The 19,721-nt window shown below is 38.8% G+C and overlaps 1 protein-coding gene across 2 annotated transcripts in view; it reads right to left on the bottom strand.

Annotated features, from left to right (window-relative positions):
* The window catches only part of mms22l (MMS22-like, DNA repair protein), a 22,353-nt gene extending 3,050 nt beyond the window's left edge, over positions 1-19,303 (bottom strand). The window contains exons 1-20 of one of the 2 annotated variants that reach the window (XM_046876652.1): positions 19,162-19,303; positions 15,257-15,436; positions 14,957-15,082; positions 14,813-14,865; positions 13,797-13,884; positions 13,277-13,454; positions 12,293-12,386; positions 11,817-11,947; positions 11,457-11,570; positions 10,566-10,727; positions 9,414-9,476; positions 9,068-9,187; positions 8,740-8,969; positions 6,022-6,519; positions 2,452-2,618; positions 2,089-2,239; positions 1,726-1,850; positions 1,127-1,269; positions 864-1,020; positions 134-300 (exon numbers count right to left, since the gene is read on the bottom strand). In XM_046876652.1, the coding sequence (XP_046732608.1) occupies positions 134-300; positions 864-1,020; positions 1,127-1,269; positions 1,726-1,850; positions 2,089-2,239; positions 2,452-2,618; positions 6,022-6,519; positions 8,740-8,969; positions 9,068-9,187; positions 9,414-9,476; positions 10,566-10,727; positions 11,457-11,570; positions 11,817-11,947; positions 12,293-12,386; positions 13,277-13,454; positions 13,797-13,884; positions 14,813-14,865; positions 14,957-15,082; positions 15,257-15,432 (2,943 nt within the window). In that variant the 5' untranslated portion in view covers positions 15,433-15,436; positions 19,162-19,303. Of the gene's footprint in view, positions 1-133; positions 301-863; positions 1,021-1,126; positions 1,270-1,725; positions 1,851-2,088; positions 2,240-2,451; positions 2,619-6,021; positions 6,520-8,739; positions 8,970-9,067; positions 9,188-9,413; positions 9,477-10,565; positions 10,728-11,456; positions 11,571-11,816; positions 11,948-12,292; positions 12,387-13,276; positions 13,455-13,796; positions 13,885-14,812; positions 14,866-14,956; positions 15,083-15,256; positions 15,437-19,009; positions 19,142-19,161 lie in introns of those variants that run through there. The other variant, XM_046876653.1, reaches the window with a different exon arrangement.
* Between the last annotated feature and the right edge of the window lie 418 nt (positions 19,304-19,721).

Genomic DNA, 19,721 nt, shown 5'->3' with positions numbered 1-19,721 from the left:
AGATGACATCAAATTCCACGATTGTTCATATTCAAGCAGGTAAAGGATGCCTCGAACACAATCAGCATGCACCGTCTATACAATGGTCTTGAACACACGCTAAAAATAGTAGCATTAGAAATAATACACAGACCTGCAGGTAAAGTGGCAGTGTGTCCCGAATAGCAGAGGTCAGCTGAGGAGGCGGAGCTTTATCCTGCAGCAGGGAATGAGGGAGCAGCAGGACGTCTATGATGCGCAGTAGAAAGGGTTGAGCTTTAGACGTGGCCAGGAGGGGGCTCCAGTGCTTAACCACACACCCTGTGATGACATGCACATACAGTACAAGCAGATTAAGACCTTGTGTGATAAATCACCTGAAGTTGAACAAATCGATGTTGTGCAGGAAATCCAGAATAAACCACATTATCCTCTGGATTATTTACATCGTAAGCATGCAGGGTTTTTTTTGCGAGCTCTGATTAGTCTTAATCATCCAATCAAAGAAAGTAAAAATGCAGACATTATTGTATGCCTGCTAGATGGCCCCGAAATCTGATTGGATAGAAACTTTCATGTAAACAGACTCTCCTAGATGTAAGTCAGTGATTTTGATAGCGTTTAGGACAGGAGAAAGAAATTGCTAGCCCTGATGGCCACTGGTTTTTGGAATAAAGACAAACCTGAAGCATATTGCGAGAGTTTTGATGACTTTTTCTTAATTTATTTAATTGCAGATTCACAATAAGCATTGTGTACGGTCCTATTCGTTATTACATGCTGATATTGTGTCTGGATTTCTTTATACTTCCTGGGCTTCACCTCCACAGTCTGTAGGGAAAACTTTTAATTTTACACAGTGTGTAGTGCGTATTGTGCCACACCGAGTGTCCAGTAGGTGATGTTCAGCCCCTCTGTGCTCTTGTTCAGCAGGTTGGGTTTGATGAACTTTATGATGTCGCCTACGTACTCCAGAGCTTTACACACCAGGGACACACGCTCAGCCAGCTGCTGCAACCCACCATACACACAACCTACACACTGCACACAGATGCAAGAATGAAACTTAAAGAACTTACTGTAATAAATAACAAATTGTTATTGTGTGTCTTGACATGTGTATGTGGAAAAGTGTGTGCATGTGCACCTTTATAAACAAGGTCAGGGCAGCTTTAGGTTCTTGTGTAGCAGAGTTAGTGTTCAGTCCGGCTCTCAGAAGCAGTGACTCCACTTCTGGCAGTCGGAGGATGAGTGTTGTCATCTCGGCTAACTGCTCGTCTAAAGTCCTGTCTATAACCATACACATTATACAATAATTCTAGGATATAGTTTATATTAACAATGTATTGAGAACAACATGCAGATGAACAGGACAGCATAGTGGAACATCCATGTCCACATTTCCTTTTTATATCAATAATTCATAAGCGCTAATAGAAATGTTTTATCCAAAATTATTATAAAAAAAAATAAAAAATTTCAAATAAACAGCCGGTGGCATCAGTAATTCGCCTGTAGAGGCCGCTCTCGTACTGTATAACACAGCCCGGAAAAACTATCGTTTTTTTTTTTTTTTGCTGATAGCTGATAGTTTCCATTCAACTCAATTCCAGTGAAATCGGTTTTGCCTTTTATTAATTTTTTTTATGTTATTTTTCAGTTGAAACGATTTATATAAGCCTTTTATTATGAACCAAGGAATCAACCATTTCCCCTCTCCCTAAAGGACGTAAACTTGCTGTGTACCTTTTCTGCTGTTTTGTGCATCAGTGGTGTTGTGTTGATGTTGCTGTACAATACATCGGATCCAAGCTCTTACACATAAAGCCTGCGCAGAGTCACCAGCAGAGCTCATTTTATGCACCAGCTCCCTACAAACACACAGACACACTTTCAAAATTAAACAAAGGAAAAGAAACACAAATATTAAAAAAAAGAAATAGGAAGAAATTGAAGGAAAGATGGAAACAACAAGAAAGGGTAAAGGGGAAAAAAAGTAAGTGAAACAAAGGAAGTTAAAAAAATAAATAAATGCAGGAAAGCAAGGAAGGAAGGAAGGAAATGATGAAGGGAAAAAGGAAGGCAAGGTATTAAAGAAAAAAAATTTACTCATTGTGCAGCAGGTCGTTGAGGTAGCGTGTTACTAGTATGGGCCGAAGCATCTCATCCCAGCCAAAGCATTGAATCATGGCCAGGAGTGGGCGGGGCTGAAGATCCTGAGGGGCAGAGTTAGGCAAATCCAACGCTAACAGAGTAAAACCTAGGAACATGAGAAAGTAACCAAATAAATAATGATAAATGTCCAATACATTTGGAACAATGTGCAAATAGAAAATTTCTGTCCAACATATTTTTCACGTTTTCTGGTAACAGATGATGTTTGATTTATTTTTCTTACATCATACATTGAAATAAAAACCTGGGATTTTGCACACTACATTGTACCACATCAGAGAGAAACAGAGATTTGACCTGCAGCGGAGTGTGCCAGCTCTTCTGGTGGAGTCTGAGACATTCTCAAGGTGCGCAAGAACGGCAAGAAGTGAGTCCACAGAGTGACGGCGACCGCCAGGTGGCGCTCTTTAACCACATTTAGAGGAACAGCTGCACTAGCACATTGAGAACACTGCTGCACCCTCCTGCAGTGGAAACAGTCAAAGATGTTGTCATTCATTCATAAATACATACAGTACAAACATAAAACATGTGCCGGCAAAACGAAAATCTACAACGAACAAAGTGACATCACACCGTCTCTCAAAAAGTACCGCACTGAGCCCGTCTTCTACTGGGAATACACATCAGAATTGTTTTGCCATTTAAAGTTACGTTGTGGAACGACCTTGAGACAATCTGTTTCATGTTATAACATTGGAATCAATACAAATCTTTTTTTTTCCAATTAGCGCCAGAACGCACATAAAAACTGCATTTTAAATACCACCGTCTGACCTCTGATTAGAACTGAATATTTGAATTCTCAGCGATGGTCGTCAGAGTTTAACTGTCTTGGGGTCAAATCGTGAATTTTTCTGCGTTTTGGTGTTTTAAAGCCCTAAAGGTGTTTTTTCTCTACTCAACATTGCTTACATCTAGCTGACTAGTAATTAAACAGGATATCAGTAAGCTCATAATGTTTGGGGTTTAACAATAAAATCTTTGATCAGTTTCCTCTCTTCGACACCCCATTACAGTTCCTTTTATTTCTTTCTTCTTTTTACCTTTCTTTTTTATCCTTCTAATGAAAAAAGGTTACGAGGGGTTAAGAGGACAGCATGTTAGATACAACAGGGAAATTTTTGTTTAATTTTTTCATCCTATCTCTTGCTCTCTCTGGATGGTTAGTATTAGTGCAGCTAAGCATCTGAAGGATCTGTAATCTCATTTAGAGCAGAGATGATGCTCCTGTGTTGTAATTCAGCCTCAAAGCAAGAGGGCTAGCATCTCTCGCTCACACTCTCGCGCACACACACACCTCTGAGGCTTTTCACCGAATCGATTATCGTCTGAATTCATTAGACTCGTTTACTGCGTTGGAATGGCCCTTTCACCTCCATCAGCCTCACACACACACACACACACACACACACACCCACACACCCACCACCTTTCATCCCTCACTACACACATGCTTCTTAATCCCTCCACAGAGCAGCATCTTACACACATACGCACACATACGCGTGTGCACTCAAGCACGCACACCCACCTGAGACCCCTTCTGATCCTTCCATTCTTGGTGGTACAAAAAAACAACCACACACTCAGATACACACCGAGCCCTGGTTAAACCCTGGTTAGTTTATGACTTTTTTTCAAATAGCCATTATAATTATTGAGAAATACAGTAAATTTCATTTTCATGATTTATTGTGGGTTATGACTATTTTTTTTGTCTAATTAGTCCACTAAGCACTGCTTCAGTGGTGGTCTTCTGTAGTTAGGGCTTATTCAAATATCCAGGACAAATTACAGTGAAATCAGTGATAGTTTTTCCGGGTTGCATAATACAGAACAAGAGCGGCCTCTAGAGGCAAATCACTGATCCCACATACTTTTTATTTGAAGTGTATTTTTTAAATTCATTTTGGATGTTACTTTTTGGGGGGATTTTTGAGTGTTACATTTAGGTTTTTCCCCCTCAATATTTATTTTTTCATATTTATTTCATTTAGCGCATTTACTGAATAATGTTACAAAATTGTTTTATGTTTGTAATAAAGTTCAGTACTATTTTACATGGAGTGTTGTGTTTGTTTGTTTAAATCCAGTATCCATTTTAAAAACTCGGTTGATTAATTGGTTAATGGCAAGTACGATACAACCTAGCTATCAGTATCGGTTAAATCCACTATAGGTTGACCACCATTAAAAACCCAACATTAAGGGCATAAGTGCAGTGTTGAAGCATTACAAGCAACCAGAAACGCTCTGAAAAACACTATTCTTTATTTGGTTTCTTCAAAAACGAAACCAATGACATGAGCTCTAATGTAAGAAGCAACACATGAATCACTAGTTTCTTATATAATGAAACAGCAGCTAATTATTTGTTATTTGTTTAACTGAAAATAGTTCAAGTAATTGTTTGAAGACAAACAATTTAGTTAAACTTTAATTAAACTAGTTCTATTTACATTCACACCACCTCCTCTATAAACCTCTAAATGCTTCATAAATGATCCAGGTTTTGAATATCCACTGCATCTATACTCAAGCATGTCGGTCCAAAATCTCCCTTAGCTGGTAAATTAGGTTGTGATCTCATATCTGCGACGGTCGTAGCAAATGACACCGAATTTTTATCATCACAAAACCATTTTGATTTCTCATTGAGCTTAATGATCATCATCTCTTGAAGAGAAAACAGTGAATGATAATTCATCTGGTCAAAAAACGGTTTTCTGGTACTTTTAAGCTTTATAGTCACCTGTGACTTCGTCCCAACCTTATACTACAGCACTAGCTACCGTATACGGTAGTGCTGCATGATTAAATATATCGCAGTCGCGATGTCAACATGGTGGTCTAGTGGTTAGGATGCGGCGCTGTCGCCGCTGCGGCACGGGTTCGATCCCCGGTCAGGGAACCAACCCCAGCCACTCTTAGTGCCGGTCCTAAATATCTTATTTTTGTGAAAATGTTTATGTTTTTATTTATCGTTTTGTTTAATTCAGCTGTACCTTGGAGGACATTTCTTTTTTACATTAATGCAAATGTTATTTCATTTTGTCAAAAAATTATTAAAGATTGAAAACCTTTATAGATTTACAAATACACATTTCAGCATTATCACTAATCTGTGTGCACTTTCCTTGATAACCAATCAAGTGGACTCGTTTATCGCAATATTGACCACAATAATCGCATCATGTTATTAACCCCCCAAATCGTGCAGCACTAATATACGGTATAATATTTAGTATGCAATCAGAGGAAAAAAAAAAAAAAAACCTTCATGCTGACTGAAGTGAACTGGCATCTCGTTGGCACATTAATGGATCCTAGGACACAGCCAGGGCTCATCATACTGACCCAGTTTGTACAAAGCTTTCACCATTCCATGAAATGAAGCCTTGATGGTTATGATGAATGCGTTCCCACCTACGCAATTAATGCATAATTAAGGGGGCAAAGTAGAACGTGGGCTTCGGAACTCGTTAGCTTGATTAGTGAGTGTGGAAAGAAAAATTTGACCAATGATTGATGCACATGCTTCCGACCAAGAGCCAATCAATCACTAATGGTGCTCATCACATTCCCATTCATGACTGTGCGTGGGGGTGAATGAGGGGTTAAGTTGTGTCTGTGACCGATCCTGTAGTTTCTAATTAGATTCTCACTAATTGACTGATCAGCACTCAAATAAAAATAAGACAACACAAATAATTATCTAGACATCAAACACTTGTTAGTGTGAGCCATGTAAACTACACTGCTGACCCTAAATAAACCCTGAACACACACAGGAAATGGTACCACCATTCCTTTCCATCACAAATACACATGCTAGCTGTGTGTGTGCTGATTGTGTGTACTGACCGTAACTGTGTCAGGGCCAACTGTAGGAAGTCGAGCACCGTGTCAAGTTCTCTAGCGCCACATGCAGGTAGGAGCAGGCCGAACCCTTCGTTAATGAGCTTCTCCTCAGACAGGCACAAGGTGGCGCTGCTCTGCCACACCTGGCCCACCCCTTCCAAGTAGGCGGAGATCAAGCGCCACAGCTCGTTCCTCCTCGGGACGGGCGTGGTCTTGAGGTAAAACTCCCGTGCAGCGCTGCTAAAGGAGGTGGAGATCCTTGTGGCAACCCCGCCCACGTCCACACCCCGCTCCACGAACCCGAGCAGCAGAGCCAAACGACCCCGCCACGACATCACCGCCGTCGCCGCAGGCAACCGCAGGGCCAAAAGATCGAAGGCGCGTCCCGTGACGTCCTCCAGATCAGCAGAGAGCGACAAAACCAGGAAGAGGAGCAGGAAGTGATGTAGTCCGCTCTCGGAGAGCTCGGCCATGCGGCGCTCATGGAACTTAGAATAGATTCTAAGTAGGAAAAGAGAGACAGAGAGTGAGTCAGAACATGAGGAAAAACAAAAACTAATAAAAAAAAAAAAAAGAAAAAAAAGGGGTAAAATAGATGTTTATAGACACACGTGGAAAAAGACTCACATGTATGTACACTGGTGATCAAAATTAGAGAACAATTTATAAACAATTGAACAATTCTGAAATAATGTCATCCTCACTGCTCAACAGTTGAAGGAGTTTTTTGTATTTGTCTTCGGTGGAAAACCAGCCTTCTTGGCGGACTTGAATGAGTTTGTGATGATGTAAAGATTCAATATTCTTGAAATCACAGATTTGGAACGACCAACTTGTCTTGCTACGGCTGATAGGGTCATACGTTTGGCCTTCATCTGGCAGCCTGCTGCCGGAGGCTTTCAGTCACTTTAGAACGGCCCACTACCTTGCAGAGTCAGTGAAACTGGACGTTAGGCTGCCAGTTAAATAGGGGTTGACAGATAATCAAGGATATCAGCACCAGGTGCCAGATTAACACCAATAACTGGGAGGTATCTGAAAGTGTTCTCTAATTTTGATCAGTGTGTTTTCTGTAAAATAATGTTTTTTTTTTTAAAATGCCTTAGTTATTTTGTGGAAAAGGTGTTCTGGTAGCATGGTATAGACAGGACAAAAACTCCAACTGTTGAGCAGTGAAGATGACATTATTTCAGAATTGTTTAATTGTTTATAAATTGTTCTCTAATTTTGATCACCAGTGTGTGTGTGTGTGTGTGTGTGTCAGTGGAAATGAGACCACACATGGGCAATAGATAGTGTGTGTAAATATCTACATGATGGAGAGTGTATCGAACAGTGTGTGTGTGTGTGCGGCACATGCGTGATCCTCCAGGGCAGGAGGGTTAAATGGCTTTAAAGATCATGTTAAATGTCAGAAACAGTGAGACAGACACACTCACACACACACAGTCACACAGAAGCGCACATCCCTCCCTGCAGCTTTGGGAGGGGGCTCGAAATCAATATGGCCCCCCACTGGCACACACCACAGAGTGTGACAGACTGAGTGCATTACCACTGACTGTTTTATTCCATCACTTATCAAACACTAACTCTGAGTGGTAACTCTTACACATAGACAGTGTACTGACACTTGAAACAGAATGTAACAGGCAAGTTGAATAAAGGAGTCGTCTTTTTCATGGTTAAAGCAAAAACCAACTTGGGATGGTGGTAGCTTAGTGGTTAAGGCTCTGGATTACTGATTAGAAGGTCGAAGGTTCAAGCCCCAAGCTGCCACTCTTGTGGGGCCTTGAGCAAGGCCCTTAACCCTCCACAGCTCTAAATTAATAGTATACCCATAAATGAACAAGGTGATTTTTGCGCTGCAGACGCCGCCACCCACTGACATGGAAGAGTATTTCTATTACACTGCCAGTCACTACATTGCAAGTGCAGGCATTTAGCAATGAGAAACTATTTCCAGTAACTAAATAATATTTTTTGGACCAATTAAGTATAATTGTATATGTTCCCATACCACACGTAACAATCTTACAACACAGAGGTTGAAAACCACTGGATAAGGGAACTGATTAAGATTGGCCATTTCCCTACTGTTGTTCTCACCTCTTCATCACTAAAATCCTATAAAAAAAAAAAGTTAGTTTTACCTTTGACTCTACCAGACATCGAATAAAAAACACTGACATTGTTTTTTTTTCTCCCACCTGCCTGTTTGTTTGTTTATCTGTTTGCTTGTTTATCTGTTTGTGTGTTTACTCAAACAGCTTTTCTCCACAGATGAACAGATGCTGCAGATTCTAGAGTCAGAGCCGAACACTCTCTCCCTGCTGGTCTTATTAATGCCACACACAAACATCCCGACCCACGCTCCGCCGCGGGCTCTGTGTGTACATGTGTGTGTGTGTTGGATCCTGACCAGCTCGGCTCCCGCCCTGGTGCTGCTGGAGAAGCGAGCGTCTTCGTTAAGGAGAATTAACCGCCATGCTTGTTAGCTAATTAGCCTTCGTGTGTGTTTCACGTTCCAAACAGCAGGAAGTCATTATGCAGATTTATTCCATTCCAAACACACACACACACACACACACACACACACACACACACACACACACACACACACAAACTAGCAGACAGACACACCACCAGACAGTGTTCCACATATACACATGCAAACACTAACACACACACACACACACACACACACACACACAGACGGACCTGCCCTTGATCTGCCTCCAGGGGGCGCCAATCTCCTGCTTCAGGTGCAATGCGAGCATCCGCAGGAAAATAAGGAAGGAATTGGTGGAGCGATAGAGTTGGGCATGGTAAGTGGAGTTCAGTGGGGCAGGGCTACAGCAGCTCTTGGCCTGTTCCAACAGTGCCAGTGGGGTGGAGCCAATGCTGGCCAATGCAGACACACCTAACCAAGGTACTGAGAACGATCCATTCTGTAGACGTACCAACACACACAATTACACAGGCCAAATACAAAAAAATATACTAGGATACTAAGGACATTAAGAAAGTTGAAGAAAGTGTGAAGCACCAGGTTTTTGCTGAAAAAATCCCAAAGTGTGTTGATGGCGCTGAGGCTGGGAACCCAGACCATACTCAGAGTCAGACAGCAATGCACATACATCCGCATCTGCTCCTCCTGAACTGCTGCCTGGACACACACAAACACACACACACAGTAAACTTGGTGTATAATTCAAGCAAATACAGTATACACACACACTAGTGTGCTGCTGAAAGCTTGTCGTTCCATTACCAAAAATGATTTTTCTTAAAGTCTGGGCCTCAGAAATTTAAACACTGTATAAACCAAATACTCAAATGTGACATTCATTTATGTGCAAAAGGTGTAGATATGTAAGAGTGAATAAACACACCTTCACATCACAGCTGGACTTCAGCAGATTACACACAAAACTCCAGTTGTCATCCAGCTGCTTCTGCAAAACAAACTAAACCTTTAGGAGGTATATAATCATTTACATGCAAATATAAACCAGAAAAAGATATAATAATGGAGAAAACATTCAGAAAAATTTCACATGGACATATGGTGCTTTATAACTGAGTTAAGTAATAAGTTACATTTTGCACCACACACACACACAAAACTTCATAAGTGTTCCTAATGCAAATACAGTATATTTAAATGTTGTAGAATACATTATTTCATATCCAATATACTAAAGTGTCCTGTTCACATACCATTTTCTCTTTAACTGTGGTGACACCATAGAACATATGCCAGCAGTCATTTATAAGTTATTACCCCTTATGAAATCTCAATTCTTATTGCTCAGTAGGTGTTTAATACTTTTTCTATAATCTAAAGTTTATATTAATATATCTCTTTAATATGTGAAGTTCTCTGTAAGGAAACTTTAGATGACTCCAGTGTCAGTGCTTTGAAAAAGTCAGTATGTTTCCTACCAAGGGAGAGTCTAAAGATGAGAAAACCTTTTGCACTTTGGCAGCTCATGTGAGGGCGCTGGTGAGGGACCAAACGCTTATAGCTGCTATAAGGTAAGGGATAAAAGATAAAGCTAATTTGTTTTTTGATATGCTGCAAATTTAAGTGCGACTATAAAAGAATAAATAATAGAGATTGACCAGTTAATCAGTTTTTAATCCACATTGATTGATTGATGGAACTATGGGCAAAAATCAATGCTGATAGTTTTTCCGGGTTCCAGTCCACTGACATTATAAAAGTGACCACTAGAGGCAAATATCTGAAGTCACATGCTGTTTGTTGCATAAACAGTGCTATATTATATTTATTATATTATTAATAATTATATGTATTATTTAATTTTTTTGTTTTTTTCCATGATTCAGTACTGTTTTTTTTTTTGTAATAAAGTCCAGTATCCATTTTTTATCCATTTATTTTTTTCATTCATCTGTTAATTCCTCAGTTATCGGCTGGTAAGATCAAATTTTTTTATTTATTTTTAAATATCTAATTTAATTACTTGTTTCTAAAAAATAAACAATAAGGATTATTAAATAACTAATCTTTAACTTACTTCGTTTTGAAGTACTCCGTTACGGTTCCACATTCCAAGCTGTGCAAGGTGTGTGATCATCCACCAGGTGAAGCCGTGCATGTCTTTACAGTGTACTGCAACTCCTGATAGCGACCCCTTCAGGTTGGAGTCGAGAAGTGCATTCACATAGCCCCAAAAAGACTACCAAAACACCACATAGGACATCATGAGGATTCTATTAGAAAGTCAGCATGGGCTTTTCCCAGTCGTCAGAAAGCAATGAATACGACACCTAACCTCGTAGAAGTGTTAGTGACATTAATGACTGATAAGGATATATATATATAAAATGTATGTAATAAATGATCAGACTAGGCACATATATTTGTATATCGATCTGTAATTAAAACAATCTACATGGCTTCTATCTCCTGATGTTTTCCGGAAGGTTACATAAAGATTTAAATGCAATAAGCATGGCTTTATACTTAGTATGGAACTTAACAGGATGTTATGCACACGATGTTATAAGAAAACGAGTGGGCTAATACTGTGCCTTTCTTTTCCTGGTAGGGTGCGGGATGCTGCTTTTGAAACCAGCTGAAGCTTATTAAAGAGACAGCAGGGCAGCCTGCAACACGCTGCCACAGTCCATTCTAGTGGTTATTTTAGCACTGGAAAATTAGTATACCAACAATAAATTCTCAGGAGGTCTTTGCTTGTTTACAGATTTTAGTCACCAGTTAGTTTTAAGCCAGCGTCAAATGCAAATTGAAATGTCTCTAGCTGACTTACATTGCTGCTCAATGAAACTGGGGGACCTACAGTCTTCTGTTTTACCAGTTCAGAACATCACTGGAACTTATAACACCTGAACAACATTGCTGAAGTAAGTGTCTCACATGTGGGTGTGTGGGTGCATGGGTGTACCTGTGTGTGAAGAATTTTGCTTCTGTGTTCCAAAAAGTGCATAAGGAGAATCCAAATCTCTTTAGTGCAAACACATTGGTAAGGATGGCTTGTTAACGCCTCGGTCGGTCTCACCTTAAGCAACATAGGGAGATATTTTCATGTATATATTTTGACAAAACCCACACACACACACATTCTGTAGGTCAAACCAGAAATCTTGCCTGGGCCAATCTGAGCTCATTCACTGAGAAATAAACTAATGCACAGAAAAACACACCATTACACACCTTTTACCTAAATGAACAACAAACCTGTAGACTATACATCACCGCACACAGGCACACACACACACACACACACACACTTGCTCACACTTACCTTGCTGTACTTGTTCAGCGCTAAAGTAATGAGGTCACACAGCAGGTTGTGGAGGTGATCTTCAAACAGGCTGACGTTGGTAAGAGTTTCTCCTGTTAGATCAACAAACTGGCGTGCATACACAACTTGACCTGTGGAGAGAGGAGCACGTTTCACATAGATTACTACAGGGCTACCTAGATGGACATCTTTTGTCTCCAAGTGTCATCTTTCCAAATGTGAAGACAATATAAAGAGAAACTGGGTTAAATACTTCAATATAAATAGCTCGTAATAATTCAATCAATATATACATACATACTATAATAATAATAATAAATAAATATATATATATTATATATTAGATTGCTTGCTAATAAATTTGATATGGGTCTTTCAGTAGAATAAGTAATAAGGGACAGTCGCATTCACCAGACAAAGATTCTTGTTATTTCAAACCATGACTGCAACATTTTCACCAAAGTTTGATAAATTACCCATCATTTTGTGCCCCAAAATGTGCAGGATCTCCAGTATGGCCCAGTGGACATCCAAATTAAGGTGCAATAAATGCCACGATGGAGGGAAAAGCTGAAGAAGGAAATGCAGTTAATGTCTTTTACAAAATATATTAATTAGCAAATATATATAAATAAAAGAATGGATATAAATATACATACAAACTTCAACACACTCATTTAAAGCCTGACATGATACAGGGACATGACTCGCAGAAAGACGTGTTTGGGAACTAAGAAAGCAAATTAGATTATGCTCAGTGGGAAAGATTAAATACTCACTCTCCCCTGTCAATCACAGTCACACTAACTAATCACAAATGTGTCTATGAGACTGTGTATGTGAAAGAGGGTAGATAGTAAGCGGGTCTGTAACACTGCAGTGCGGGTCTGTAACGCTGCAGTGCGGGTCTGTAACGCTGCAGTGCGGGTCTGTAAAGCTGCAGTGCGGGTCTGTAAAGCTACATAATGGTCTGTAAAGCTGCAGTGCAGGTCTGTAAAGCTACATAACGGTCTGTAAAGCTGCAGTGCGTGTCTGTAAAGCTGCAGTGCGTGTCTGTAAAGCTGCAGTGCGGGTCTGTAAAGCTGCAGTGCGGGTCTGTAAAGCTGCAGTGCGGGTCTGTAAAGCTACATAACGGTCTGTAAAGCTGCAGTGCGGGTCTGTAAAAGTGGGCTCAATCATTAAGATTTTACATGTTGATATTTCTCACCATGATAACATCCATGAACGTTCAGTTAGACCAATATTTGTTTTCATTCTTAAATAGTAAATGTATTTTACACCCCCTACTGTGTCCAATTTTATTTACAAAATTCTAAATGTATACTTTTAAAACTAAATCCTTTGAATTGGATTTTGGATATAAGATAGATATAGACACAAAGGAAACCGTGTCGTCAAACCATAAATCAGCCGTCAAGTTGAAAATGGCGACATTCTATTAAGAAATTGAGGTTGTGTACCTTTCCCTGGTGATGGATGGTGAAAGCGCTTTGGACGTTTGCCGGTAAATCTTTAAGCCGGCCAATGAGGAGCGTGACGCCGAACAGCTGCTCCACTAAATTGGAGGGAAACTGCGCCTCCATCTGTGAGAACTCAGGGGAGAACTCGTCCGCCAGTGGGTGGGGTGCCTCCAGAAACCTGAGGATAACCGTTGGAGAACAGCAAATTCACAAGACTCTAAAGACAGAGGGAGATGTCTTTTCAAAAATCCTTTCCCCCGCCGCAGATTTCATTTCCACCCCTGCCCCTGTTGCTGTCCTCCAGGCAGGCTCCATCTTTTTCAACCCAGTTCTAAGAATCACCTTACAAGCAATTATTGTTGCTATATTGTAGTAATGCTTTATTGCAGGACTTTAATTCTTGTTTATTTTTACGGCACAGAAAAACACACTAAGGGGTTAGATAATAGAGGTTTCATATTTTAGTCCAAATATTTATCGTCACTACTTCCAATTGTCTGTGTATTCATATAAGCATTACCTGTGAATAAAGACTTTAATGTAGGTGAGAAACAGCACACACTGCTGCCTCAGCTCTTCGGCTTCATAATGAAGGCTACTTGCTTGACCTGAAAATAAAGACAAATAACATGAAAGACTAATTAATTATACAGACTTCTAACAATTTCCATTAAATTCTGTCAGTCTAATTGAAGTTTTGCAATCAACTTCCTTCAGTATCAGTAACATTAGGTGCTGGTTTGTTTATTACAACACTTCAATGCCTAATACACTCATACCAGCAACATACCACCTTGTCAGTATCAGCGCTTCAAAGAAAATAATGAACCAGCCAAATAATTCCTGGTCAGCAGTGATCCTACGAGTTCCCTCAACTTTGCGAGTTCCCTCAACGAGTTCTTTGAGCGCAGCATCTCCGTTCTTTCGAGATTTATATACAGCTTTAAGAATTTCCGCATATCGAAGCAGTGAACGAATGAATAAATGAAGGAATGCATTCATTTATGAATAAATAAATATCTTGTGTGTTTCTGAAAAATGCAGACATTTGTCAAAAGTATGCTGAAATGCATAGAACAGTAAAAAGTAAAACATATCTTTAAAAAGTTGTATATTATATACACTCTGTTTTACCCAAATAGGGTACACATGTAAACAATTCAATTACATTTTTAATTACAATTCCATTAATTACATTTTTTTGTTAATTTAATTTGTGCCAATTTAATCAATATAATTAAAAGGTGTTTTGCATTTATTTGATTATACCATTTTTTATTTAAACCAAGCAGTTATTTTATTTAAGCTAATAACCGATGTTAATTAAAAAAAAATAAAAAATAAAAAATTACAAGTAATCTCATGTTTTGCACTGATATTGAACCGTACCGTGGCTTAAAAGCCGAGGTACATACTGTACCCTAAATTTTGTGTACCGTTGCACCCCTACTAAAAACAGAAACCGTACGCTTACGAAACCGACCTGTACGGTAAGTATAGACGATACAAATGGCTCAAGAGTGTAATTCTTCTCACCAAAATCATGCGAGCTAGACTGAACCAGAGTTTCCAGCCTGAAGACTTTTTGTCTGAAAAAGAGTGAACAGATTGAGAAATTAGGACGCAGCCGACGGTATGGCAGTCGCACAAATCGCCCACGCACACACAATCTGCACTCACCTGAACAAGCCAAACAGAAGCTGAGTCGACTCCAGCAACGCAGTCTCGGTCACCCAGGAGAAGCCGAACAAATCCACGGTGTCGGTTTCGAAGTCTGCAGGAGCCGGATCTAACTTCAGCAGCAACCTGGAGGAGATGGGAAATACTTTATATTTATCCTTTTATTTATAGGTACTAGTCTTCATCTGATCATCATTGTCCAAGACTTGAGAATCTTTATCGCCAACGACTGTTGCGTTTAATTGAAGGACTTCTTAGTTATGTACATAGTGTTTTTAAGTGTGTTGAGTGTTCTTGTACCTTTTTAAGATGCCTCGGCTGACGTAGCCATCAGAAGACAGGGTCTGCGCTTCTTCTCGTCCTTTTTCGAACGCACAAGAGAAGCATGGTGGTCGAGCGAGGGACGAGTCGCTCAGCTCCCCGTCCATAAAGGGAGAGACAGGAGGAGTAAGGGACTGACTGAAATCATCCTCCATTTTACTGCAGGAATAAAAGTAAACATTTGTAACAAAAAAAACAACAATTTCAGTCCTGTACACTGTTACATAATAACACAAAACACAAAGATGTGTGTACTGCATTAAAATCACATTTCTGCAGTTGAAAGATTATTTATAGCTGCTATAATGTAAAAGGGGGGGGAAAATGATGCATCAGTAATTAATAAATAAATATGCTGGAATAAAACGCTGTTGAATGTGCTCTTTTAGGAACATCAGCAATGTCAAACTTGCTATTGTTCTTCCTTTTTTTAAATAATTAGAGGATTCTTTCCTAATCCCATTTTTTTTTCTATTATGAATATTATATGTCTAGCTGTATTAAATACAGAGACATAAAAAGCTGCTTAACACGCAAACAATGAACGCCATGCATCTGGCCAAACAAAAGCTCACAAGGAGAAAAAAGAAAAAAGAAAGAACAAGGAAAAAAAAAGACTGGTGCATTTGAAAAGAAGGCAGCCAATCGATTCCCACTCCATCCTGTGAGACATTTAGCTTGATTTCACCCTTTTTTGGCAAAAAAAAAAAAAAAAAAAGTCAATTTCTTACTCTTGAATCTTTTTAATTTGAGGATTTTATAAAACACTGCTTAAAAAAAAAGCTATATTGATTTTATTTTTTTTTTTAAATCACAGCATGATTAACAATATGTACTGTGTACTACTTATGGTTGCTAAAAGGCAAGATCTTATTTCAAAAATATATATATTTTGTAATCCACATTCATAGATAACATATAGAATAAATCAAAAAGAAAGAAGTCAGGGTTTAATCCCTATACAGATACATGGCAAGTTGTACTCTACTCAACTGGAAGCACCCTAAAGTCCCTATAATAAATATAATGTAAATATATACACTACATGGACAATATTTTGTGGAGACCTGACCACAAGATTCATATATGCTTTTCCCAATTTAGTCCCCATTTGCTGTTATAAGCAAATCCACTGGGATGCTTGTTCAACCACAAGGTTGTTAATAAAGTCAGGTAGGTCATGTAGGTGAGGTGAAGAGGCCGCATTCCGATTCATTCCAAAGCTGTTCAGTTGGGTTGAGGTCAGAGCTCTATAACAGGTCACTCAAGATCTTTCACTCATGCCAACCCATGGTCTCCTAGTTCAAGTCAAGGGAAGGTTTCATGCTACCAGATCCAAAGACGTCCTATACAATTGTGTGCCTCTAACTTGGTGGAAACAGTTTGGAGAAAACCACATATGGCTGGAAAACTCTGGTGTCCCAATACTTTTTTCTGTATTATAAGATGCTATATACGCTATATGTAGCGTATATAGCAGTGGCCCGAACCAGTACCGAGCCGTGGATCGTTTGGTACTGGGCCGTAAACAAAATGACCACTTCTGCCTACGTGTTTTAAACTCCGTTTTTTTCCTATGCAGTGATAAATGAAGCCATGGTGCAATGGTCCATGGTGCAAAAGAAGGTTGGGGACTTCTGGTGTATATGATTCTCTCTAACTTCTTCACCTTCATAACACAGTTATTTGAGCCAGCAGCCTACTCCAGTGCCTTGAAAGGTTTTCTATTTTACAATTTGTTGTGCTTGTCAAAGAAGCAACATTTCATTATGAAGGTACCACCACTGCGCTTCAATGTGGGGACAGAGTGAAGGGTAGGCTTCAGCCTCTTCAGCTGCTTCTCTGTAATACATGGTCACTGACATGGACTGATGGACATCTCGTCGTCCACCTGATGGAATTTCCCAGTTTCTTTTCCATTTAAATGGATTAAAGAATTTTTATGGATTCTGAGGCATTTTGGAGCATTCTTGCATTATTTTTTATTTTATTTCTGCTAATTTTTATAGCATATGTCAAGGTGTTATATCAATATAATCAATGTCACAACATTTAACACACAGATTCATAAAATATAACACCAAATAAGTCAATTTTAGCTCTAGGTTCTAAGACGATGAAAAACTGATGAAAAGTTCACGCAGGGGGTAAACACACTTGGCAAATACAATTTGCACTTATGTCTGCGCATTCACAGGCCACTTCTCCTTAATTTCTAGTACACTACATGTTTAGCAGTGGCAGGGCAGAATCAGCAAGGTCTATTCTGCTGGCCTAAACTTGATCAAAATCACTGACAACATTTAAATATATTTTTGTCCATGAATATGTTTCTATCGGTTGTGTTGCTAGAAGTAGAATTTGCACAAAAACAAACAATTTGCCTTCAATCAAACCCACAGGAAAACAATAACACACAGAACAAAATGCACAAAAAGGTAATTTTATGAGGTTAATATCAATGCTTCTGCTAGAGATGTATGTGGGCAGTGCAGCTGTGGCTTCAGTGAAAGGAGACTTGTTGAATTGTGTTCACTGGTTTTCTTGCTTTAGTAATGGCATGTATTCTGCCTGTATCAGATACATGTATGTGATGCAGCACTCTGTTGTACTGTGTTTCTATATAATATTGATAGTTCTCATAGCCGTGGTGTCATAATGATGATATTAAGAAGTCGACTGACTGAATTCTACGACACTACTTTACACTACTTTTTTACTACTTTTCTACTACACTACTTTTCTACTACACTACATTACACTACTTTTCTACTACACTACTTTTCTACTACACTACATTACACTACTTTTCTACATTTCTACTACTCTGCATTACACTACTTTTCTACTACACTACTTTTCTACTACACTACATTTCTACTACTCTGCATTACACTACTTTTTTACTACACTACTTTTCTACTACTTTTCTACTACACTACATTTTTACTACACTACTTTTCTACTACACTACATTACACTACTTTTTACTACACTACTTTTCTACTACACTACATTACACTACTTTTCTACACTCTACTACACTACATTACACTACTTTTTACTACACTACTTTTCTACTACACTACTTTTCTACTACACTACATTACACTACTTTTCTACACTCTACTACACTACATTTTTACTACACTACATTACTACTTTTCTACTACACTACATTTCTACTACACTACTTTTCTACATTTCTACTACACTACATTACACTACTTTTTACTACACTACTTTTCTACTACACTATTTTTCTACTACACACTACATTACACTACTTTTCTACATTTCTACTACACTACATTACACTACTTTTTTACTACACTACTTTTCTACTACACTATTTTTCTACTACACACTACATTACACTACTTTTCTACATTTCTACTACACTACATTACACTACTTTTCTACTACACTACATTACACTACTTTTCTACTACACTACATTACACTACTTTTTTACTACACTACTTTTCTACTACACACTACATTACACTACTTTTCTACATTTCTACTACACTACATTACACTACTTTTCTACTACTCAACTATATGTGTACACAACTATTTTGCCTGTTAGGAAAACGCAACGGATACAAATAGTAAAAATAAAATGCAGACATTGTATATGTTATAGTGAATAATGGTCAATAATCTGTCCTGTATGACTAAAAAGTGAACCACTGGTGAATAAATCAGCAGGACAATACAGCCACTTACTGCCTTAGCTAGCATCTCGTCAGATCAACCGGGGGAAAAAAAGGAAAATAAACTGGCATTGTGCGACCTTTTTTACGCGTTAGTACTTATTTTTGTAATCAAAAAAAAAATGTCATTAATGTAAAAGACAGAATTAAATGTACATAACTTACATTAGCGCGGCGGTGTTGACAAGTCGCAGCTTTCATCCGAACACTGAGCTCCCGCGCTGGGGCAGCGTGCGCAGTGCGCATGCGTATGCAAATCTACAACCTGTGGTTGGTCCAGAAGTTCTTCGGAGGGTTGAGCTAGTGCGCGCGCTCATATGCAAATACGACCTTCCAACCTAGGCCTGTGATTGGCGCAAAGTTTTCATAAGGAGGCGTGGCGGAGAGAATCACGTGGGTGAATCAAGGCTCTGAATGAACGGTAATAGTGAGATTAAGGAGACTGACTGTTCTTTTTATTTATAATACAATTAATTATTATTCACCACTGTTATTGTACTTACTGTTTAAATACATGTTTTTTTTTAGATGAAATAGCTGAAATCATTCCTAGATCTATCTATCTCTACACATACACACATACATACACATATACACACATACATAAACACATACACACATACATACACACATACATACATACATACATACATACTTAAATACATACATACATACATACATACATATACTTAAATACATACATACACACATACACACATACATAC

The sequence above is a fragment of the Silurus meridionalis genome, chromosome 20, assembly GCF_014805685.1.
Source record: "Silurus meridionalis isolate SWU-2019-XX chromosome 20, ASM1480568v1, whole genome shotgun sequence".
Taxonomy (NCBI): Eukaryota; Metazoa; Chordata; class Actinopteri; order Siluriformes; family Siluridae; genus Silurus; species Silurus meridionalis.
This window is presented reverse-complemented; position numbering and strand designations above follow the sequence as displayed.